At 43.7% G+C, this 22311-nt stretch overlaps 1 protein-coding gene across 1 annotated transcript in view; it reads right to left on the bottom strand.

Moving 5' to 3' along the window:
* Positions 1–22311, bottom strand: part of SCUBE2 (signal peptide, CUB domain and EGF like domain containing 2) — a 283319-nt gene that overhangs the window by 135972 nt on the left and 125036 nt on the right. Inside the window, exons 6-9 of the mRNA XM_030201013.1 lie at positions 21079–21195; positions 19829–19918; positions 11976–12092; positions 5986–6108 (exon numbers count right to left, since the gene is read on the bottom strand). Coding sequence (XP_030056873.1) covers positions 5986–6108; positions 11976–12092; positions 19829–19918; positions 21079–21195 — 447 coding nt within the window. The remainder of the gene's footprint in view (positions 1–5985; positions 6109–11975; positions 12093–19828; positions 19919–21078; positions 21196–22311) is intronic.

The following is a 22311-nucleotide window of genomic DNA, read 5'->3' as shown; positions in this document are numbered from 1 at the left end:
AGTTCTCTTTATTAAAGCTCTTTAACCTTCAACTCTAAATATCTCTGAATAGCTTATGAGCTACTTGTTTTGATGATGCCAACACAATCATTGTTTCATCCATAGGCTGCTTCAGGGACTATCAGCCTATATTTGTAGAATAGATGCCAACTATCTTGAAGAACTAAATTCTATAATTTAAAGTTATAACGGCATTTTCAGCATTCAAACTTGAATGCATTGCCCGTTTGGAAAATCTGCATACATTTCCATATAATTTTATGCATTAGCCATCCTGCTGAATATTGGTCTCATATATACACATATATTCATATATATATATATATATGTGTGTATGTGTGTGTGTGTGTGTTTATATAAAATTTCTCATCGAAATTTAAAGCGGTTGCTGAAAAAACGATAAAAAACTCTGGGGGTTACTTTTTTTTTTTTTTGCCTCACCCAGAGTTTTTTGTCGTTTTTTCAGCAACCGCTTTGAATTTCAATGAGAAATTTTATGTACTTACTTAATCATCATACTTACATATTACTAGTAAACAATGTTTATATTGTTGATATTTCTGACATTTTAGCGTTACTACCTAGTGATTTTTCCGCGATAAAAATGTTGGAGCTAAAACACAGTAAAATAACATCATTCAAATGATACAACTAACACTGTGTCAGAATTCTGCAGTCACTGTTAATGCTCAGAGTGTCCACCCCCACAGGGGTGGCCCAAGGCAATCTGCCATCAGAGGCAGGGATGAGATGGCGCCTCGGCTCCCCCCCAGCATCATTTCCCCTCCCAGTCCAACATCTTTCCACAATCTCCGCACGTGCCAACTCCCTCCCGCCCCCATCCCCAGCCACGGTCTGGCATCTCCCCCTCTCCTTCCTCCCTCAACCTCCCTCTCCGAGCCTATCTTTGTTTTCAAAAGTCAGCAGTGGCAGCAATCCCCATACAGTGCCCTACCGCTAGAACCAGCGTCTCCTTTGTACTGTAGGCCGCCTCTGAGGAAACAAGAAGCTACATCAGGGAGGTGGCCCACAGTACAGAGGAAATGCTGGTGTCAGCGGCAGGGCAGCGTATGAGGATTGCTGCTGCCGCCAACTTTTAAAAAACAAAAAGAGATAGTAGGCTGGAGTTGAGAAAGGGAAAGGGGATAGATGCCGCTCCATAAAGAGTGCTGCCTGAGGCCTCCATCTCAGTTGCCTAATGGTAGGGCCGCCACTGTGTCCCCAACTGTAACACAGGTCTTCAGTCGCTTGGGAAGTTCTTAACTGGAATGTCGATCGGTCCCTTTGGCAGGCTATCCCAGATCATCTGCAGCACTTCCTTGAATTCAGCGATTTGTTTGCAGCTTTGGTTGAAGCTTGTGATAGGCCTCCAGCATTGCTCCCCAGACAGAAGTCTACGTCACTGTGACATCATTAACAGTAAGCTGGTACCCCATTTTATTTTTCAAATAATGGTAGTTTTACAGTGCAGATCAACAAGACACAGAAGAAGCAATCTAAGCAGAACTTGATAGACACAGCAAACACAGTGAGGGTGACGAACAAAAAAGTTGGAAACACTCTCTGGTGCTTCAAAAGTCTTTATTAAGAATATGATAAGACTCAAAATGGGCTGTGTTTCGGCCACTAGGCCTGCATCAGGAGTCTCATGGCTGGAGTGAGCTCTGACAATAATTCCAGTTGTTGGGAAGTAAGACCAACACCGGGCAGACTTCTACAGTGTGGGTCTGCGTTACACGCACACCACCTAACCGCGTCGGCACCGAATTGATTCTGTGCAAACATTTTTAAGCTCAAAAAAATTGCTGGGTGATCACGCTAAAAAGTCTGAAACTTCACTATGTTTAAAGAATCTCATTCCACTTGGCACATAAATGTAGATACTAACAACAAATAAAGCTGTAAAATTTCTACTCATGGTCTTTTCACCAGTTGAAAAAGGTCAAGTACAAGAATCCTTTCCCTTCAAAAGCTTCCTGAGGATAAAGTACACACAGAAATTTGCACCAGCGTTTTCAGTGGATACCTTTTCCCTTGAAAATAATAGCATAAATATTAAAATAACATTTGGGCACATTACTTCCCTTCCCTGGCCTAACCACAACCTTAGAAATGCTTCTTCTGACTGTGGGTAAAAATACAGGTATTGGTGATACTCAGATGTACTGTACTGGGTAAGGGTTGGGTAGTTTTCAAACAGCCAGATGACCCGGATAAATGACTTTTAAAATTCCTTGCCATTTGTGATACTTTACTTTAAATCAACAGAAGACCTCTCCAAAAGAGGTTCTACATTCCAAGATTTCCTAGACCTGATAACTCTCTTCCTCAGATGAAGACGATGCCTATGTGCTCTGTAAAGCTCTTGTATTTCAGCACCTCTGGATCATTCTTATGTTAGTCCATCAAGGGTGTCTCACACCCTCCAAAGAATTAATTTTGCTCTAGGACCACCATGTTTTACTCATATGTATACCACAGTAAAACAAAAACAAACACACTGTGTATGACATAATGGAAAAATTCCAGCCTGTCTGGTCATGTTAAAAGACAGATTAAATCAATCTGCAATGTTGGAAGTAACAGTAAGCCTATTATAGTTTCCATGGGAAAACTATGCACTCATTGCTCAAAGGATTTATTATACAAGGGGAAAACAGGGTGTTTGGGAATGTTTAACTTGGAGACTTAGAGGTGACAGAATTACTGGGCTCTAAATCTTTGAATGGTTAATAGAAGAGTTCACTCAATTATAACATCTATTTCCAACGATAGTGTACATCAAACAAGAGGACACGCTATAAAACTAACAAATATTTAATTGAATTACAAGGAAGACTGGCCATAGCAAGGACATGCAAGAAACCTATTTGGGCCTTCTTAATCATCTGGATAATTTTACTAGGGATGTGCATTTTGTGTTATTGTATTTCATTTCATTTTAGCAACATTATTTCATAACAAATGAAATTCAACAAAAATTTCCCTCCTGCATGCCTGGAAGTTTTTACTAGCCAACAGGGTTCTTATAGATATGGTGATGTAAAATGTGGACTGGCTGCCATATCCAGCACAGCCTTTTGTAAAATATCAGGAAAATGTGAACTTCCCAACCTGAACATCCCATTGCCCACATAAAGCCCCTACAGAAAACGAGAATTAAATTATCCAGTCTGCAGTTGAATATCGCACAAGATTATTTTGTAGCTCTTCCCTTACTATACCCTCCCTCCATCCATTGCCTAGACAGATAGTATTGGGCTGATTAGAGGGACACTGGCCTGACATCATCCATAAAGCAGCCAATAATCTACAGATAAGGAAGTTAAACTTTCACTGGCTGCTGGTGAATATATAACTTCCTTTGAATTATTGATCCATACGTGTATAAATTTTCTCAACAAACCTCCCCCCCCACCAAACTGGTATATGTAACATTCTGCAGGAAGGTTTGCAAGGACAATTTATGCACATAAGTTTGGTTTGAAAATTGGTGTAAAGTAATGGTAAAAACTAAAAAAACTGGAAAAAAACACTTCAAAATGTGCAAAACAAACAATACAAAATCACTGATCACATGCTCCTGAAGTGCATGAATTATGCTTCTGAAGTGCAAAATTATAATCATTTAGGACTTCAATAATAAGAGCGTTATAAACATATCAAGTTACTTGAGAGTTACTTCACAGAATGTGTGCAAAAAAGCTGTACTTAGCTTAGGCAGCATACGCGATCTTGTTGAAGTAACTTGATATGTTTACAACACTCTCGTTATTGAAGTCCTAAATGATTTGGATTGAGTTTAAATTTATAAAGTACTTTTTGTAGGTGTTTTTAGACCGATGATTATACTGTGAACTGTGGTGTGGGAAATGTTATCCCCAGACATGGGGTCCATTTAATTCTCGTCTGACGGTGAGACCCAGTCAGCTGAGGTCTTTTTTCCTCCTTTGCTCCTTTTGCTGTTTTTTTGAAAAGTTTGAAAAATCTGAAAAATTTGAAAAACTGGAAAACTGATTGGACAATTAAGAGTGAGGGTTGTGCCACTTTATTCTTTTGTTGTTCGTTTTGTAAATTAATGGTCTAATTCTATAAATGGATGCCAATAATCACACTTCTATATGTCACTGGTGCCATCATTGGTGAGGTGCATATATGCACTAGACTAGGCACTATTCCAGTGGTTCCCAAACCTGGTCCTGGAGGCACCCCAGCTAGTCAGGTTTTCAGGATATCCATAATATTCATGAGATAAATTTACATGCACTGGAAGTAAGCATTCAAATCTCTCCCACAAATGTTCAGTCCTGCGTCTCCTCCTCGCTGAGGCCATCCAGTTCCTCTTGTGTTAGGTCAGGCATCTCTGGTGTCTGCTGGCTGCTGCCAGTCACCATCAACATGCTGCTAATCTCCTAACACTACCAAAAAAAAAAACAACTCTGATTGGGGTAGGAACCCTGTTACTGCTACACTTGTTCACTGTGCTCTATGTCTGGAGGTTACAGATAAAAACTCTGAACCACTCAGTGGATGGTGACCCTCACCACCACACTAAGCCTGACAATCCTACCACTGCCACAAAAAAAGAAAGCAAAGGTCTTTCACAGAATGCCCAGCCACTCGTCTGGTGCTAACCCTGCAGCTATTTAGAGGGTCTATCCCCAGCACAGCTCAGGTCCGCCTGCACCTGGGCATGTGCTCTACACTAGCACCCTCCTCCCACCGACAGGGTCCCAACCGCCTCTGGGCAAGTCTCCCACTCTCAGGTTATCCCCGGTGATTTCTAGGTTACTGGGGCCACACTCCCATTGGTCCCACAGGTCCTAGATAGCACTCACAGCCCAACACACAAACCACCAAGATTCTTAGTCAGTCCAAGACATTAGAGCCAATAAACAATTATGTTTATTTTCATAAAAATATTGAACAATGAACTATAAAAAACAGATGGAAATTAACACGCAAATAACAGGTAACTGAATCAGGATCAATTATTAAACTATCTAAACATTTTATCACTACCTGGATAGTACCTGGGAACTACAGGAAATATAGCTGCTCATAGATTAACAGCACACAGGACCTCAGTAAAAAGGTCTTTCTCTCTCTACTTCCAAACTGAGAGTGGAGAAAATCCAGTATTTCCAGACTGAATTTGAGCACTTGGGCCAATCTGAGCCCAGAACTATAAAGTAGCTGGCCACATTACTGCAGGTTACTTCCTCTCTGTGTTAAACTAAAGAAGGAACAGTCACTTCTCTGTAACAGCTTTAAACATAAAACATGCACCACCTGCTGGCCAATCTAATTCACATGCTGGAAATTCCAGTATTTTGCCACAGTATTCAAGTATGTTACCTAGCTAAACAGACTCAATAGTACCCACAGGTCTCCACTGCAATTAACAGGGAGCCTAGTACACCTGTCAAGGGGAAGGTGAAAGCTAGGCTACACCTGCAAGTTTATTTATGCCAGTCTCAGAAGAGCTCATTTTACTCTATTTCCAAAACCTGTTCTGAACCCAGATGTCAGGATTGCACTGATATGCAAAAAAAAAAAAAAGTAAGATCAGCTGTTCCTAAGCTAGCAGGAAGGCAGTATGCAGAGATAATCGCTTGAGAGGAAGGAATCATCTGCCTTCTCAGATGTTGCAAACTCCCTGCCTGCCTCCCTGCTCCTGACCTCTAAGCAACATTTAGCTTCCTTCTCCCCTTCCCAGATGCACAGTTTGGAGCAGATTGGCTGCAATAGCAATGTCAGCTAGCTGCAAGGAGATGCAGAGAGGTATTGGGGACAGAGGAGGTACCACAAGCAAAAACCATGGGTTTACCACAAATCAGATAAATGGTGTTCTAGGGATGGTTTTGGCCTACAGGCTGTAGTTTGCCCACCTATGAAATATGAAATATTGAACTATGCTGTTGTGATGCACCTACATAACTTCTTTGTTTCATTACACATCGAATTCTGGGAAGCATCCTATACCTTGACAGGTCTTCTCATCCGGTAGCAATTTAAACCCATGTTTACAGCTACAGTCAAAACTGCCCACAGTGTTTCGGCAGAAATGATCACAGCCTCCATTACTGCTCTGGCATTCATCGATGTCTGAAAAATATTTAAAAAGGAAAAATTTAGACCAATAGAAGTTAATGTTCACTGTGGCTATCCTGCAATGTGAAAGTCAACCTTACTTTCCAATATTAAACTCATCAGGGTCATTTTCTATTCTGTACCAATACAAGCAAACCAATATACAGGGAGGTTTGTACTAGTCATTAGGTTTTCAAAATAAATGGGTCAATGTTTTCAGACACCACAGTCAGTATTGATAAACTGCAGCCAAGCAATTAAAAAACCCAACACGGATATTCAGTGAAAGTATCCGGTCTGCAGCCAGCACTGAATACCTGGGTATTAGGTATCAGGACAGCGGTTTAAATATTGCCATTATCCAAGCCGTGGCAGCACTCACCATTCCACCAGGATATTCAGTGCCAGCTGCAATCCAGATAAAATTATGACAGAAATTTCTTTGTCCTAACTTTATCGGGTAGATATCTGGATAATAGTATGAATATCGCTGCTCTCCAGAAAGCTGCCAGCTCCCCCCTTGCAAGATAGTGCTAAGGCAGTCTGTATGGATATTCTGTAGCACTATCTAGTGCTCAGCTCCCCCCTTTCTCCCCATGCAAGATAGTGCTAAGGCAGTCTGTAAGGATATTCCGTGGCTCTATCCAGATAATGCTGAGGCAGTCTGTACGGATATTCAGTGGCACTATTCAGACAGTGCTCAGGCAGTCTGTAAGGATATTCTGTAGCACTATCCAGTGCTCAGCTCCCCCCTTTCTCCCCATGCAAGATAGTGCTAAGGCAGTCTGTAAGGATATTCCGTGGCTCTATCCAGATAATGCTGAGGCAGTCTGTATGAATATTCAGTGGCACTATTCAGACAGTGCTCAGGCAGTCTGTAAGAATATTCCGTGGCACTATCCAGTGCTCAGCTCCCCCCTTTCCCCCCATGCAAGATAGTGCTAAGGCAGTCTGTAAGGATATTCCGTGGCTCTATCCAGATAATGCTGAGGCAGTCTGTACAGATATTCAGTGGCACTATTCAGACAGTGCTCAGGCAGTCTGTAAGAATATTCCGTGGCACTATCCAGTGCTCAGCTCCCCCCTTTCTCCCCATGCAAGATAGTGCTAAGGCAGTCTGTAAGGATATTCTGTGGCTCTATCTAGATAATGCTGAGGCAGTCTGTACAGATATTCAGTGGCACTATTCAGACAGTGCTCAGGCAGTCTGTAAGAATATTCCGTGCCACTATCCAGTGCTCAGCTCCCCCCTTTCCCCCCATGCAAGATAGTGCTAAGGCAGTCTGTAAGGATATTCCGTGGCTCTATCCAGATAATGCTGAGGCAGTCTGTACGAATATTCAGTGGCACTATTCAGACAGTGCTCAGGCAGTCTGTAAGAATATTCCGTGGCACTATCCAGTGCTCAGCTCCCCCCTTTCCCCCCATGCAAGATAGTGCTAAGGCAGTCTGTAAGGATATTCCGTGGCTCTATCCAGATAATGCTGAGGCAGTCTGTACGAATATTCAGTGGCACTATTCAGACAGTGCTCAGGCAGTCTGTAAGAATATTCCGTGGCACTATCCAGTGCTCAGCTCCCCCCTTTCTCCCCATGCAAGATAGTGCTAAGGCAGTCTGTAAGGATATTCCGTGGCTCTATCTAGATAATGCTGAGGCAGTCTGTACGAATATTCAGTGGCACTATTCAGACAGTGCTCAGGCAGTCTGTAAGAATATTCCGTGCCACTATCCAGTGCTCAGCTCCCCCCTTTCCCCCCATGCAAGATAGTGCTAAGGCAGTCTGTAAGGATATTCCGTGGCTCTATCCAGATAATGCTGAGGCAGTCTGTACAGATATTCAGTGGCACTATTCAGACAGTGCTCAGGCAGTCTGTAAGGATATTCTGTAGCACTATCCAGTGCTCAGCTCCCCCCTTTCTCCCCATGCAAGATAGTGCTAAGGCAGTCTGTAAGGATATTCCGTGGCTCTATCTAGATAATGCTGAGGCAGTCTGTACGAATATTCAGTGGCACTATTCAGACAGTGCTCAGGCAGTCTGTAAGAATATTCCGTGGCACTATCCAGTGCTCAGCTCCCCCCTTTCCCCCCATGCAAGATAGTGCTAAGGCAGTCTGTAAGGATATTCCGTGGCTCTATCCAGATAATGCTGAGGCAGTCTGTACGGATATTCAGTGGCACTATTCAGACAGTGCTCAGGCAGTCTGTAAGGATATTCTGTAGCACTATCCAGTGCTCAGCTCCCCCCTTTCTCCCCATGCAAGATAGTGCTAAGGCAGTCTGTAAGGATATTCCGTGGCTCTATCCAGATAATGCTGAGGCAGTCTGTACGAATATTCAGTAGCACTATTCAGACAGTGCTCAGGCAGTCTGTAAGAATATTCCGTGGCACTATCCAGTGCTCAGCTCCCCCCTTTCCCCCCATGCAAGATAGTGCTAAGGCAGTCTGTAAGGATATTCCGTGGCTCTATCCAGATAATGCTGAGGCAGTCTGTACAGATATTCAGTGGCACTATTCAGACAGTGCTCAGGCAGTCTGTAAGGATATTCTGTAGCACTATCCAGTGCTCAGCTCCCCCCTTTCTCCCCATGCAAGATAGTGCTAAGGCAGTCTGTAAGGATATTCCGTGGCTCTATCTAGATAATGCTGAGGCAGTCTGTACGAATATTCAGTGGCACTATTCAGACAGTGCTCAGGCAGTCTGTAAGAATATTCCGTGGCACTATCCAGTGCTCAGCTCCCCCCTTTCCCCCCATGCAAGATAGTGCTAAGGCAGTCTGTAAAGATATTCCGTGGCTCTATCCAGATAATGCTGAGGCAGTCTGTACGGATATTCAGTGGCACTATCCAGATAGTGCTCAGGCAGTCTGTAAGGATATTCTGTAGCACTATCCAGTGCTCAGCTCCTCCCTTTCCCCCCATGCAAGATAGTGCTAAGGCAGTCTGTAAGGATATTCCATGGCTCTATCCAGATAATGCTGAGGCAGTCTGTAAGGATATTCAGTGGCACTATTCAGACAGTGCTCAGGCAGTCTGTAAGGATATTCTGTGGCACTATCCAGTGCTCAGCTCCTCCCTTTCCCCCCATGCAAGATAGTGCTAAGGCAGTCTGTAAGGATATTCCGTGGCTCTATCCAGGTAATGCTGAGGCAGTCTGTAAGGATATTCAATGGCACTATTCAGACAGTGCTCAGGCAATCTGTAAGGATATTTTGTGTCACTATCCGGACGGTGCTCAGGCAGTCTGTAAGGGTATTCCATGGCACTATCCAGACAGTGCTCAAGCAGTCTGTAAGGATATTCTGTGGCACTATGACCACTGGAACGGCACTTAACCAGCTATCCGGTGATATTCAGCACCAGATAGTCAGCTATCTGGCGCTGAATATCACCAGATAGTGGCTTACAGATATCCAGTTATATTGCGCGATATAACTGGCTATCCAGCAATTTTTACCGCAGAACCTGCTAAGTTTGGTGTCCATATTTGGCTGCCACAAGAGGTGGAATAGCTTTGGCCAGCTCCAACTTCACCTGCTAGTGCTGAAAATTGGCTTGGCTGGTTAAGTTGGAATTTAAAAATGAATATCCAGGTTCAGCGATGACCGCAAGAGATAGCCCATTGACAGCCCGGCTATCTCCTGTGGTCTGAATGTCGGGGCCACAGTGCTCAGGCAGTCTGTAAGGATATTCCGTGACACTATCCAGATAGTGCTCATGTAGTCTGTAAGAATATTCTGTGGTACTATCTAGATAGTGCTCAGGCAGTGTAATGATATTCCGTGGCACTATCCAGATAGGACTAGATTCTATATATGGCACTTGATAAATCAGCGCCGAAAATATTTCCACCTAGGCATATTCTGTAAACCGCGCCTAGATTTAGGTGTGGTTTATAGAATATGCTTAGCCGGTTTATAGAATATGCCTAGCGGCCATGCCTGTGCCTAACTCTAGGCGCATCCATTTATGCCAAGTAAAGCTTGTTGTAAATACCGACGCCTAAGTTAGGCATGGAGCAGGTGTATTCAATGACCATGCGCATAGATTTTTGAAACACCTATGGTTTGCCTGTTCCACACCCATGGCCATGCCCCCTTTTTGGCAGCACGCATTAGAATTTACGTGCACCACTTTACAGAATATGACTAGCAAGTTGTGCGCCTATATTCTAATTAATGCCAATTAGTATCAGTAATTGCTTGTTAAGTGGCAATTATCAGTGCTGATTTGCCTGTTAAGTAATTAAATTGTGCATGCAAATCCAGAATACAACTGGATTTGCACAATGAATTTTGGTCACGCTATATAGAATCCAGGGGATAGTGCTCAGGTAGTCTGTAAGGATATTCCGTGGCACTATCCAAACAGTGTTGGGGCAGTTTAGAGATATTCAGTGGTGCTATTCAGATAGTGCTCAGGCAGTCTATAAGGCACCTACTTTCCATTATAGAATACTAGCAGAGCAGAGCAAATACACACACATTTTAGGCGTGACTGCTTGACCAATCGAAAAGCCAGTATTAAGGTTTCATGCCTTGATTGCTAACTAAATGTCTGTAAATTATATATTCTATAATTTAAGTACATAACTATCTGCCTTATTTTCGAAAGAGAAAGACGCCCATATTTCAACCCAAATCAGGAGATGAGCGTCTTTCTCCCGTGGGCGCCCAAATCGGTATAATCGAAAGCCGATTTTGGGCGTCTTCAACTGCAATCTGTCGTGGAAACAGCCAAAGTTGACGGGGGGTGTCGGAGAAGTGGTGAAGGCGGGACTGGGGCATGTTTATCGGCCGAGGAGAGATGGGCGTCCTCGGCCGATAATCTAAAAAAGAAAGGCGCTTTTAGCGCAAATTTGGGTCACTTTTTTTGGACCCTTTTGTTTCACGGACGTCCCAAAAAAGTGCCCTAAATGACCAGATGACCACCGGAGGGAATCGGGGATGACCACCCCTGACTCCCCCAGTGGTCACTAACCTCTTCCCACCCAAAAAAAACAACTTTAAAAACGTTTTTTTTCCAGCCTGTATGCCAGCCTCAAATGTCATACCCAGCTCCATCACAGCAGTATGCAGGTCCCTGGAGCAGTTGTTAGTGGGTTCAGTGGACTTCAGCCAGGTGGACCCAGGCCCATCCCCCCCTACCTGTTACACTTGTGCTGGTAAACGGGAGCCCTCCAAACCGCCCCCAGAACCCACTGTACCCACATCTAGGTGCCCCCCTTCAGCCATAAGTGCTATGGTAATGGTGTAGAGTTGTGGGGAGTGGGTTTTGGGGGGATTTGGGGGGCTCAGCACCCAAGGGAAGGGAGCTATGGACTTCAGAGGTAGTTAACTTTTTTTTTAATTGTTACAAGTGCCCCCTAGGGTGCCCGGTTGGTGTCCTGGCATGTGAGGGGGACCAGTGCACTACGAATCCTGGCCCCTCCCATGACCCAATGCCTTGGATTTGTTCGTTTTTGAGCTGGGCGCCTTCGGTTTCCATTATCGCTGAAAACCGATAGCACCCAGCTCAAAAACGCCCAAATCTGAGGCATTTGCCCCGCACAACCCGTATTATCAAAAAAAAAATGGGCGCCCATCTTTTTTCAAAAATACAGTTTGTCCCGCCCCTTCGCATGGCCGCCCATGGAGATGGGCACCCACTTTCGATTATGCCCCTCCACGTGTCCCACTCACATTTTGCCCAGACATCCATCTCTACGTCCACCTTCCAGCTACACACCATCATATTTAAGATGTTTTATAGAATATTGGCATTTTCATGCATATATGCCAATATTCTTGTCATTTACATGCATTCTTGGTGCCTAAAATTAACCCCATTGTACTGAAGGTGTTATATTGCTTGCTTTGTACTTTACTCCTTCCACTACACACCTTTGCAGGTCTTTCCATCAAACTGAAGTGTAAACCCAACAGGACAGCTGCAGCGCACACCAGTTGAAGTATCTTTGCAGGTTCGATCACAGCCGCCATTATTCACAGCACAAGTTTCTGAAAAAGAGCAAGATGAAACAGTAAAACATGGGTATTGAAGAGGAAGCAGTGTACTTGTTTTTGTAAAGTATTTCTTTTCTTCAGATTTGGTAACATCAAACATATAAATAGCAAGTGACCGACTCACCTGCAAACGCGCAGTAGAGACTTCTCTCTCTGTCCCGCCCTCGTGTCAAGACGTGATGACGTCAGAAGGCGGAACAGAGAGGGAAACAGAGTCGGACTGTCGGACGCTGCCGCTGGAGTCTGGAACGAACATCGCGCGCACCAACCTCCACCCTCCCCCCCAACCTCGCCGCCGCTCCCGCCCCCCTCCGTATCGGGCCCCCTGCACTGACCTGACAGCGCCTCTCACCTCTGTGTGGAAGCGCTGCAGGCAGCAGCAGAGCGATCTGTTGCTGCTTGCAGCACTTTCACATGGAGGTGAGAGGCACTGTCAGGTCAGTGCAGGGGGCCCGGCACGGAGTGGGGAGGGAGCGGCGGCGAGGAGGGTAGGTGGAAATCTCACCCATTTTAACGGGCTTAACGGCTAGTATAAAATAAGGAAGGGGATGTACAGAGGGGCTGGAAGAAAAGTTTCGTTAAACTACACTTGGTTGGTTGAGAAGTTATTTGTGCCGATGTGTAAGGAAGATTAAAACTCCTGCAGATCTTGGGCTAATATTGTTCCTCAGGAACCAGAAGACCATGACCAATAAAAACGGTGCCTATGCAGTTTTGTAAACCTTCTTACACTGATGCCTATTTTTTTTACACTGTCCGCTTCCCCAATGCCAAAACTTGGCTACGCTTCTGCTTGATGAAGCTGTAAAGGGGATGGATGTTCCCATGGGAGGGGCATGGGCAGGTCATGGGCTTTCCAACTATTTAAGTGTGCACTTTATTGAAAACTGTACATTAGGTACCTAACTGCTGCATTTAGGCATGCCTATTTATAGTTTATAGTTTATTAAAAATTTTCTATACCTCTCAAACTGACTAGCAGAAATGAGTGGTGTACAGGCTAAAACATAAGAAACAGAAAGGAACTCCATATGGTACAATAGGAAACAAAATCAACCAAACTAAGCAGTCGTAATTAGTTGCACCAAAATTTAGGCACTTAACTGATGACTTACGCTAGCATTTGATAGGGATTAGGCACACAAATTTGCTGTTATGGAATACTAGCATAGCGCACTTTATGGAACTGCCCCCACTAAAAGGACATATTACAAAACCAAAACAGGACCAAGCTACAAGGATACACAAAAACTCTTCTCACTCGTAAACAATCTCCTAAATACTACTATGGCTACATCCAACAACACAGATACCCCATCAGCAACCAATCTTGCAAATTACTTCAAGGAAAAAATTATGAAGCTCAGACTCATGATACCTACTAATATAACGAACTACACAAACATACTTGAATGTCTAGACCCAAAACCCGGGGAATGCCCAGCAGATCGATCATGGGCCAACTTTGACATGCTCTCATCACAGGAAATCTCACATTGGCTTGGAAAATACGCCAAATCGCAATGCAAATTAGACATTTGCCCTAATAGTCTAATAAGATCCGCACCCAAACAATTCAAAACAGACCTCACGAACCACGTAAATCACAGGCTTCAAAATGGGCTCTTTCCCACGGATAAAGGAAACATCCTACTTACTCCGTTACCGAAAGATACTAAGAAAAGCACAATGGACCTAACCAACTATCGCCTAGTAGCATCTATTCCACTTATAACCAAACTCATGGAAGGCGTAGTGACGAAACAACTCACTGAATTCCTAGATAAACACTCAATTCTGCACGAATCTCAATCAGGATTTCGGTCAAATCATATCACCGAAACTGTTCTAGTGTCCGCAATGAACTCATTCAAACAAGCAATTGCAACCGGTAACAACATACTCCTCCTACAATTCGACTTGTCCAGTGCCTTTGACATGGTTAATCATGAAGTACTACTACATATACTGGAATACTTCGGAGTAGGAGGCACAGTTCTCAAATGGTTCAAAGGATTCCTGACCACAAGATCATACCAAGTAACAACGAGCGCAGACAGATCACCCCCAAGGATCCCCCCTCTCACCAACCGTATTCAACCTAATGATGATACCTCTAGCCAAACTTCTAGCCAACCAAAACCTCAACCCCTACATATATGCAGATGATGTCACAATCTACATCCCATTCAAACATGATCTAAATGAAATCACCAACGAGATCAACCAAAGCCTCCAAACAATGCACACATGGGCAGATACATTCCAACTAAAACTTAACACAGAAAAAAAACAATGTCTTGTACTCACCTCACAACATAACACAAAAAATTTCTCCACCATAATCACACCATACTGTTCTCTTCCTGTCTCACAAAACTTGAAAATTTTTGGAGTCACCATTGACCGAAACCTCACTCTTGATGCCCACGTGAAAAACACGACGAAAAAGATGTTCTACTCCATGTGGAAACTCAAAAGAGTAAAACCGTTCTTCCCAAGATACATCTTCCGTACCCTGGTACAGTCAATGGTAATAAGTCATCTGGACTACTGCAACGCACTGTACGCTGGCTGTAAAAAACAGACTATCAAAAAACTCCAAACTGCCCAGAATACGGCCGCCAGACTCATATTTGGAAAAACTAAATATGAACGTGCAAAACCCTTAAGAGAGAAACTCCACTGGCTCCCACTTAAGGAACGAATTGCGTTCAAGATCTGCATGATTGTACACAAAATCATTCACGCAGACGCTCCAATATACATGCTAAACCTCGTGGACCTATCTCCCAGAAACGCCACAAGATCATCCCGCACATTTCTCAACCTGCACTTCCCCAGCTGTAAAGGACTAAAATACAAGCTGATGCATGCCACTACCTTCTCTTACATGAGCACACAGTTATGGAACGCACTACCTACAGACCTGAAAACAATCAACGAAATAACTATATTCCGCAAATCTCTGAAGACATACTTCTTCAACAAAGCCTACAATGAGAACCGATAACCTCAATAACCCACCTCACCAACCCACTCAGTTACGAAAGCCCACCCTCTATAAAGCCCACCTTCTATAACTACCCTAACCACTCCCTCCTTCTTCTCTCTTCCCTACCTAATCTCTGCACAATACTAACTGTATCCGATATCCTGGAACGACAATGTTAACAAAACTATGTATGTCACATTGAGCCTGCAAATAGGTGGGAAAATGTGGGATACAAATGCAATAAATAATAATAATAATAATTAAGATTTGCAAAGTCTAACATGTATAATGCATATATTAGATCCAGGGAATGTATTTTATCATGTGCAGCGCTGCGTATGCCTTGTAGCGCTATAGAAATGCTAAATAGTAGTAGTAGTAGTAGTAATGTATATCAGACAATGAACAAATCATACTATGAACTAAGATCAGGTTTTTGCAGTTCACACAACTAATGCACCTTTGATTTACTGATCATACAATAGACAAACAGTTAAAGTAAATTACTTACTCGGGTCCCACAAAGCAGGGGCGTAGCTACGGGCGGGCCCAGGTGGGCCTGGGCCCACCCAATTTGGGGTCAGGCCCGCCCAGCAGCACAGCGATTCCGGAGGCTCCGGTCCCCATCATTGTCCCTTCCCCCGTGGTGTGAGGCAACTTTCACCCCATCTTCCCTCACCCTCGCAGGCCCGCCCAGCAGCGATTCCGATCGCACGCAGCTTCTTTGGCTCGCACACGCTGCCTGCCGGCTGCCGCTCAAATCTCCTTGCAGCTACTAAGCAGCAGCGCTAACCCGGAAGCTCAGAGGAGAGGCTTCCGGGTTAGCGCTGCTGCTTAGTAGCTGCAAGGAGATTTGAGCGGCAGCCGGCAGGCAGCGTGTGCGAGCCGAAGAAGCTGCGTGCGATCGGAATCGCTGCTGGGCGGGCCTGCGAGGGTGAGGGAAGATGGGGTGAAAGTTACGGCACGCCACGGGGGAAGGGATGATGGGGAAAAGATGTTGGATGGGGGAGGGAAGACAGGGACAGCAGCTGCACAGAGGGGGAGGGAAGAAGATGGAAGGAAAGATGCTGCACAGGGAGAAGGGAAGATGGAATGATGAGGCATGGTGGGTGGGGGAGAAGCTGCATGGGGAATGAGGGAGAGATCCAGTAAAGGGGTGGAGGGGTCAGGAAGGGAGAAGTCTTGGCTGCATATGAGGTGGAGGAGAGGGAGACATGCTGCATAGAGAGGGGATAGGTGGTGAGAGGGGGAGAAATGTTAAACATAGGGGTGGAGAGGAGGGCAAAATGGTGGCCATAGGGGTGGAGGGAAGGGAGAAATGTTAGACATGCTGGTAGAGGGGAGGAAGGTAGATATGCTGTATGGGAAGGGGAGAGAGATGTTGGACAGTGGGAATGAGAGGGGAGATAGACATGGGGGTGGATGAGAGGGAGGGAGACGTACACAGTAGGTGGTGAGGGGGGGAAATGCTGGGCCATGGGGGAGAGGACTACTACTATTACTATTTAACAGGAATGAAGAGAGAAGGGGCAGGAAAATATAAGGCTACCATGGTGGGGTGGGGTGGGGTGGGGTGGGGAGGGGATCAGATGCTGGTTAGAAGGGTGGAGGGAGAAGATGATGGGAATGGTGGAACCCTGTGGGAGAGGGCAAGGAAATGAATCAGAGATAATGATTACAGAGAGTAGAAATATGGTAATGGGAAGTAGATTAAAGATAAAAAGAGAAAGTAGAGATGGGGAGGAGTAAGATGGGGAATGGGAGAGCAAGAAAGTAGAGATGGGGAATGGGAGAGCTAGTGGGTGAAAGAAGAAGATGGAAATTTGATAGGTAGTTGAAAAGTAAAAAGGAGACAAAGAAGGGTGAGAGAGAGGCAGAAAAGAGCTACAAAGGAATGATCAACATGTCAGAGGCAGGAATAGTGAGGGAACAGACAGGTGAGAGGAGAAAAGACAAATGGACTACAGCCGCTTGAAGAAGAATTAGCAGACAGCAGAGAGGAAAGCAGAAAAGAGAAATTGGAACCAGCAAGATGGAAAAATAAAATGTCCAGACAACAAAGGTAGAAACAAAGCATTTTATTTCAAATGTTTTAAACGGAATATGTTAGCTTTTGGAAATGTCTTTGTATTGTGTTCTGTAGAAAAGGAAATGCATGTTTTATGTCTCCAGTGTTGCAGTAATGCTATGTTTAACTTCTTGGGGTTCCTTTTCAATTTTTGTCTAAATATTTTTATTTCTAATTTGTGATCCCTTGTTCTGTATTTGGTGAGGTTCTGTTGGTGTGATAGTAATGGCAGGTGGGAAATTGGAAGGGAGGCAAAGAGGAGAGGGAATCGGGGAGGGGAGCCCTCCTTTATTTTCTGACCTGGGCCCAAGCAGGTCTAACACCAGTCCTAACCCTTGCTGTATAGCTGGTGAGGATTCCCAGACATCCCCAGCTAAGGACCTCCTCCAAAGGCGGCCAGAACTCCCTTCTACCAAGCTCTGGCAACAGCATCCTTGAGCCATCGACAGCTAAGCATGTGTGGGGTGCTGGCATCAGTGGCTTAGGGTCATTGCTGCTGCCTGCCAAGCTTGGTAAAAGAGAGTTCTGGCCACCTTCAGAGAAAGTCTTTAGCTGACTGAGCTTGAGGATCCTCATTAGCTCATGAGGTGGAGGTAGGGCGGAGCAGAGAAAATTTTGTGCCCACCCACTTTGGGCTCAGGCCCATCCAAAACTGGCTGTCTGGCTACGCCACTGCCACAAAGCATGAAAACTGGAAACGACTTACAACTGCACTTCATGGAATGCTGACATCACCAGACTTTGATTGAAGTAATTAATTATGAAGGCATATGATCATATTACAACAATGAGATCGCTGAGGAGGAAAGTTATCAAGGTGTGGTAAAAGGCATGCCTTTACTACATCCTGATTTACCACAAGAGACAGCAACTTGTAGAATCTCGGTACCACAGGTTGTGACTCCTGATATAAAGGACTAACGCAGCTTGCAAACCACTTCGCAAGCAACAGTAGTCCAGGAACCCGGAAGCATGACCCCTAGTGGTAGTAGCATGAGACCATTACTAGGGGCGCCATTTTTAAGAATGGTGCCGGAAGGGCATGACCAACTGAGTATCATTCCTGGCCAAGCACCCACTGGATCACTGCATTTTGCTAAATTTAGAATGAGAAGCACCTGTACTTTTATTTCCATAAGATTTTCAGTTACAACACAGAAATAAAAGTCAAATACTCTATGGTATGTGCACAGGAGTGGGGTGGGGGGGGGCTTGTCTTTTGGGGTAGAGGGCTTGACCAGGGGGAGGCTAGATGGGGGGGTTGTATGGATTGGGGGGGACCTGATGGAGGGTGTTTGGATCAGGGGGAATTGTTCATATGGGAGTCTGGATCAGGGGGGTCTAGACTGGGGGAGAACATCAGGGGGCGTGACAGAGCCCCAAGAAGCAGAGAGCATCAGGCCGTGGCTTGATAGCCTCATGCTCCTGAGCAGTAAATGGGGTTATTTTACCATTGTTTTAGGGCCATAATATGACTTGTGGTGTATACCCAGTGTTCACTACAAGTCACGTTATGGTATTTGCAAATGAATGAGCTGCTTTACATGCATTTCATGTTTTGCTTCTAATTACTATGTAACCTGTGCTGACCTAAATATCAATGTGTTGGGGCAAAACATGCTGTACTGGAACACTTTAAATTACATTAAGGGGCAAATAAGGCATTCTGAGGCCCTAATGCAGCTTGATAACTCCCCCCCCCCCCCCCCCTGAGTTGGATAAACTCTCCTGAACACATAACACTACAGAAGTATCACAGCCAATGCTTGCAGCCTCATCACCTCTTCATTATGCCTGTGCATGGCAATACTGTCCTGTTTCAAAAGGGTGTTTTGACACAGATAATTTTTGAATACTCTAAGACTTCAATTGCTCTGCACTCCAAAACCAGTCTTATCATTCACAGCAACAAAAGCTTTCCAGTGCTCACAAAGCAAAGTGAAGTGAGGTTTTTTTTAAACGATGAAATTCAAGAAAGCAAGCAATGACTTGAAACGTCATCACAAAGTCACTTGAAAGCACCTCTGTTTAAAGAAAAGGCTTTTACGTGCCACACAGTGGAAGAAGCAGTTCAAACAACTCATCAGGCACCCTCAATTTCAAACAGAGTTCACCTTGACCTGACCTTGCATTTATGCACTAAGAAAAAGTGTCTCAGTCAAAATAGCTCATTGCCTTGCCACTGGTAGAAGATATAAGAACCTTTTTCAATATGCATCACATTTTATACTTAGCTGTCTCCTGCTTGCATCAAAACCAGAGTGTGATGTACGCAGGAGGATGACCCTCACTGTGGAGAGGCAATACTATGGTGGAAGCTGCTTTTTCTTTATGAAAGATATATATGAGGGACTTGATGTACACTTTTCTTTTGAAAAGTAGCACATTCTAAGAAATGATGCATGAATTTCTGAAGGATGAATAGAGAGAGAGAGAGAAAGGAAGGAAGGAGGTGCTGTGAGACACCAGATACAGCCCAAACCAAAGAGTTCAAGGAGTCAAATACTTGTAGTGGAGCAGCTATGCAGGAGAGTGACTGTATGAACGTTTTGCACAGCAATATCCTAGTGATACACAGCATCATTCACACAGCCAATGCTTCTAATATGGAATAATATGGACTCAAAGTAAAGCACAAGGTGAAGTAACAGAAGTGGATCCTTTTACCCATAAGCAGTCGACGTTTCACCCGTTTGTCCACGTCACTCACAGATGTGGAATTGTTCTCAGAGTTTTCGGTGGCACCTTCATCTTTCTCTGAAGAGGGGAACAAAGAAATGGAATAACATCATGACTGTGGGCTTTTCCTCCGGGATGTCACAAGTCCTCATGTAGTACCTTCTCGCTGCTAGTTAATAATCCAACAGCCTAGTACAGAAACACTCAGAGAAACTATCTTTCATTTTCTGCTCAATAAATACAAACCTGAGCTTTCACAATTGCCATGAAAATGGTGTATGTTAAGAAACAGTCTGCATTTTGCTAAATTTAGAATGAGAAGCACCTGTACTTTTATTTCCATAAGATTTTCAGTTACAACCCATAAATAAAAGTCAAATATTGTTCTTTTAACACTTAATCTAGTGAATTATTAAATAGCTAAACCAGTTCCATATCCAAAGAGGAGACTTGCTTTCTTAGATTCCAACTGTTATTACACATAAGTAAAAAAGTAACTTACTGCAAATAGTTGAAATCAAGAGTGATGCACTGAGTCTGGTTCAACATAAACAGGATGAACCTTTCTGTATCTTCTGCAGATGAAGAATAATTGCAGGCTGGATAGATGGTTAAATTAAGTGGCTCAAGCAAGTGTTCTCAGGCCATTCCTCAAGACATATCCAGCCAGTCAGATTTTCAGGACAACTTCAAAGAAAATGCATTAGACAGATTTGCATACAATGGAGGCAGTGCATGCAAATTTATCTTATGATTATTCACTATGGATATCTTGAAAACCAGATTGGGCTGGTGTGTCCTGAGGACTGGGAGTTCAGAACCCCTGGGCTAAAGGAATGGTTGTAAACTGCGTGAATGCAGAAATGGATGATTGAAAGCAGCTGAAGAGATGGATGCTGATGGGATATGTTGCCTGACTGACTGACTGGAAGTTGATGAACTGACTGGTAAAAGGATGATGTAATTCAAGGGGTGGGAGAGAAAGGCTGTGGAGTGCTTGCTTTCTAAGCCCAAGATGAGAGTTTTGCGTTAGAGTTAGGAGTGCAAAAGAATACCCATAAGGATTAGGGTCTCTGGAAATGACCGATAACCTTGGGCTAAGGCATGAAGCCTGGCAGGTTTCAAGCAGACTGGAGGGAATGGGTCACATGCAACCAGCATATACAACTTTTATTTTTGGAGAGTCACAACTTATTTTTGGAGTCACAGTGCAGTTCCCTTAAAGAATCATTACTAACCGAGGCAGGTCTTTCTGTCAGAAAGCAATGTGTACTTCTGATGGCAGTCACATATAGGTCCTTCCTCAGCATCTTCACATGTGTGCTGGCATCCACCATTCCCATGATTACATGTCACTGAGGAAAAATCACACATACACCTGACTTAGAGGAAATTCCACCTCCTATAAAAAAAAACCCCAAAACACTGGTACTTTATTTCATAAGAACATAAGCATCACCATACAGGCACAGACCAAAGATTCATGAAACCCAGTATCTTGTTTCCAATAGTGGCCAATCCATAGGCGGTCGGTGGCCCAACTGTATGGGGAGGCTAAAGGGGGCGGGATTAGGGGGTGGGGCCAGGGGTGGAGCTTACATCCATAATTGTCTGACAACACAGAAAAGAATAAGTAAAAATAAGATAGTTACAATTAATACCTTTTATTAAATTTAGATATTAGATATGTATCATATGTCAAAGAATAAAGTGGTTGTTCAAAGCATATACTAACCACAATCACAACCTTTTTTTTTTTACTTCCACTACTCTAGGCTATTACGATAGTGTACAGTGTGGATTGGATGATATTTTAGATAAAATGAAGAAAATGTAGTGTAATGTAGGCATTGATTAGTAATACCGCACTCTTGCTACTTATTATAATTCTAAATGACATAAGAGGAGAACTTGTTTATCTAAAACTCTATAAACTTACACAAAAGGTAATTTGTTTTGTAACAGGTTCTTGTTGTGTCTTGCAAGGCAAAACTGTTAAAGATGCTTGCTCACTTTGCATATATAAATATTTAAATTTAATACTTAAAGCCATAAATCAAAACATTGTATAGTGCCAGTAGCTGAAAATTTGTTACTATTAGTGCAAGAGTCATGAATTTTCCTCTGGATCCCGAGCTCTGTGGCAGGGAAAATGTGAGAAAGCGTGTACCTTTAAGTCTTGTTTGATCTCTCAAAGCAAGTTTGCCTTCTGGAAATAATTTCTGGGGTTGAAGAGCATGGAATTAGCAGATTTTATGTGGCTATTCAATGGATTGGTGGCGTACTATATCAGATTTAGCAAAAGGAGAGAGAGAGAAATTGAACATAGATAATGCTTACATCTGTGAAGAATTATAAATGTTGCATTTTTAAGGGAACAAAATGCCTCATTAACTAATCAGAATTCGATGTTTTGGGGTTACATTACAAATGGTTAGTGTTCCCTTCATTATAAATTCCGTTTTAGCACT

The sequence above is a fragment of the Microcaecilia unicolor genome, chromosome 4, assembly GCF_901765095.1.
Source record: "Microcaecilia unicolor chromosome 4, aMicUni1.1, whole genome shotgun sequence".
Classification (NCBI taxonomy): domain Eukaryota; kingdom Metazoa; phylum Chordata; class Amphibia; order Gymnophiona; family Siphonopidae; genus Microcaecilia; species Microcaecilia unicolor.
Note: the sequence above shows the minus strand (reverse complement) of the source record. Positions and strands in the feature narration are given on the sequence as shown.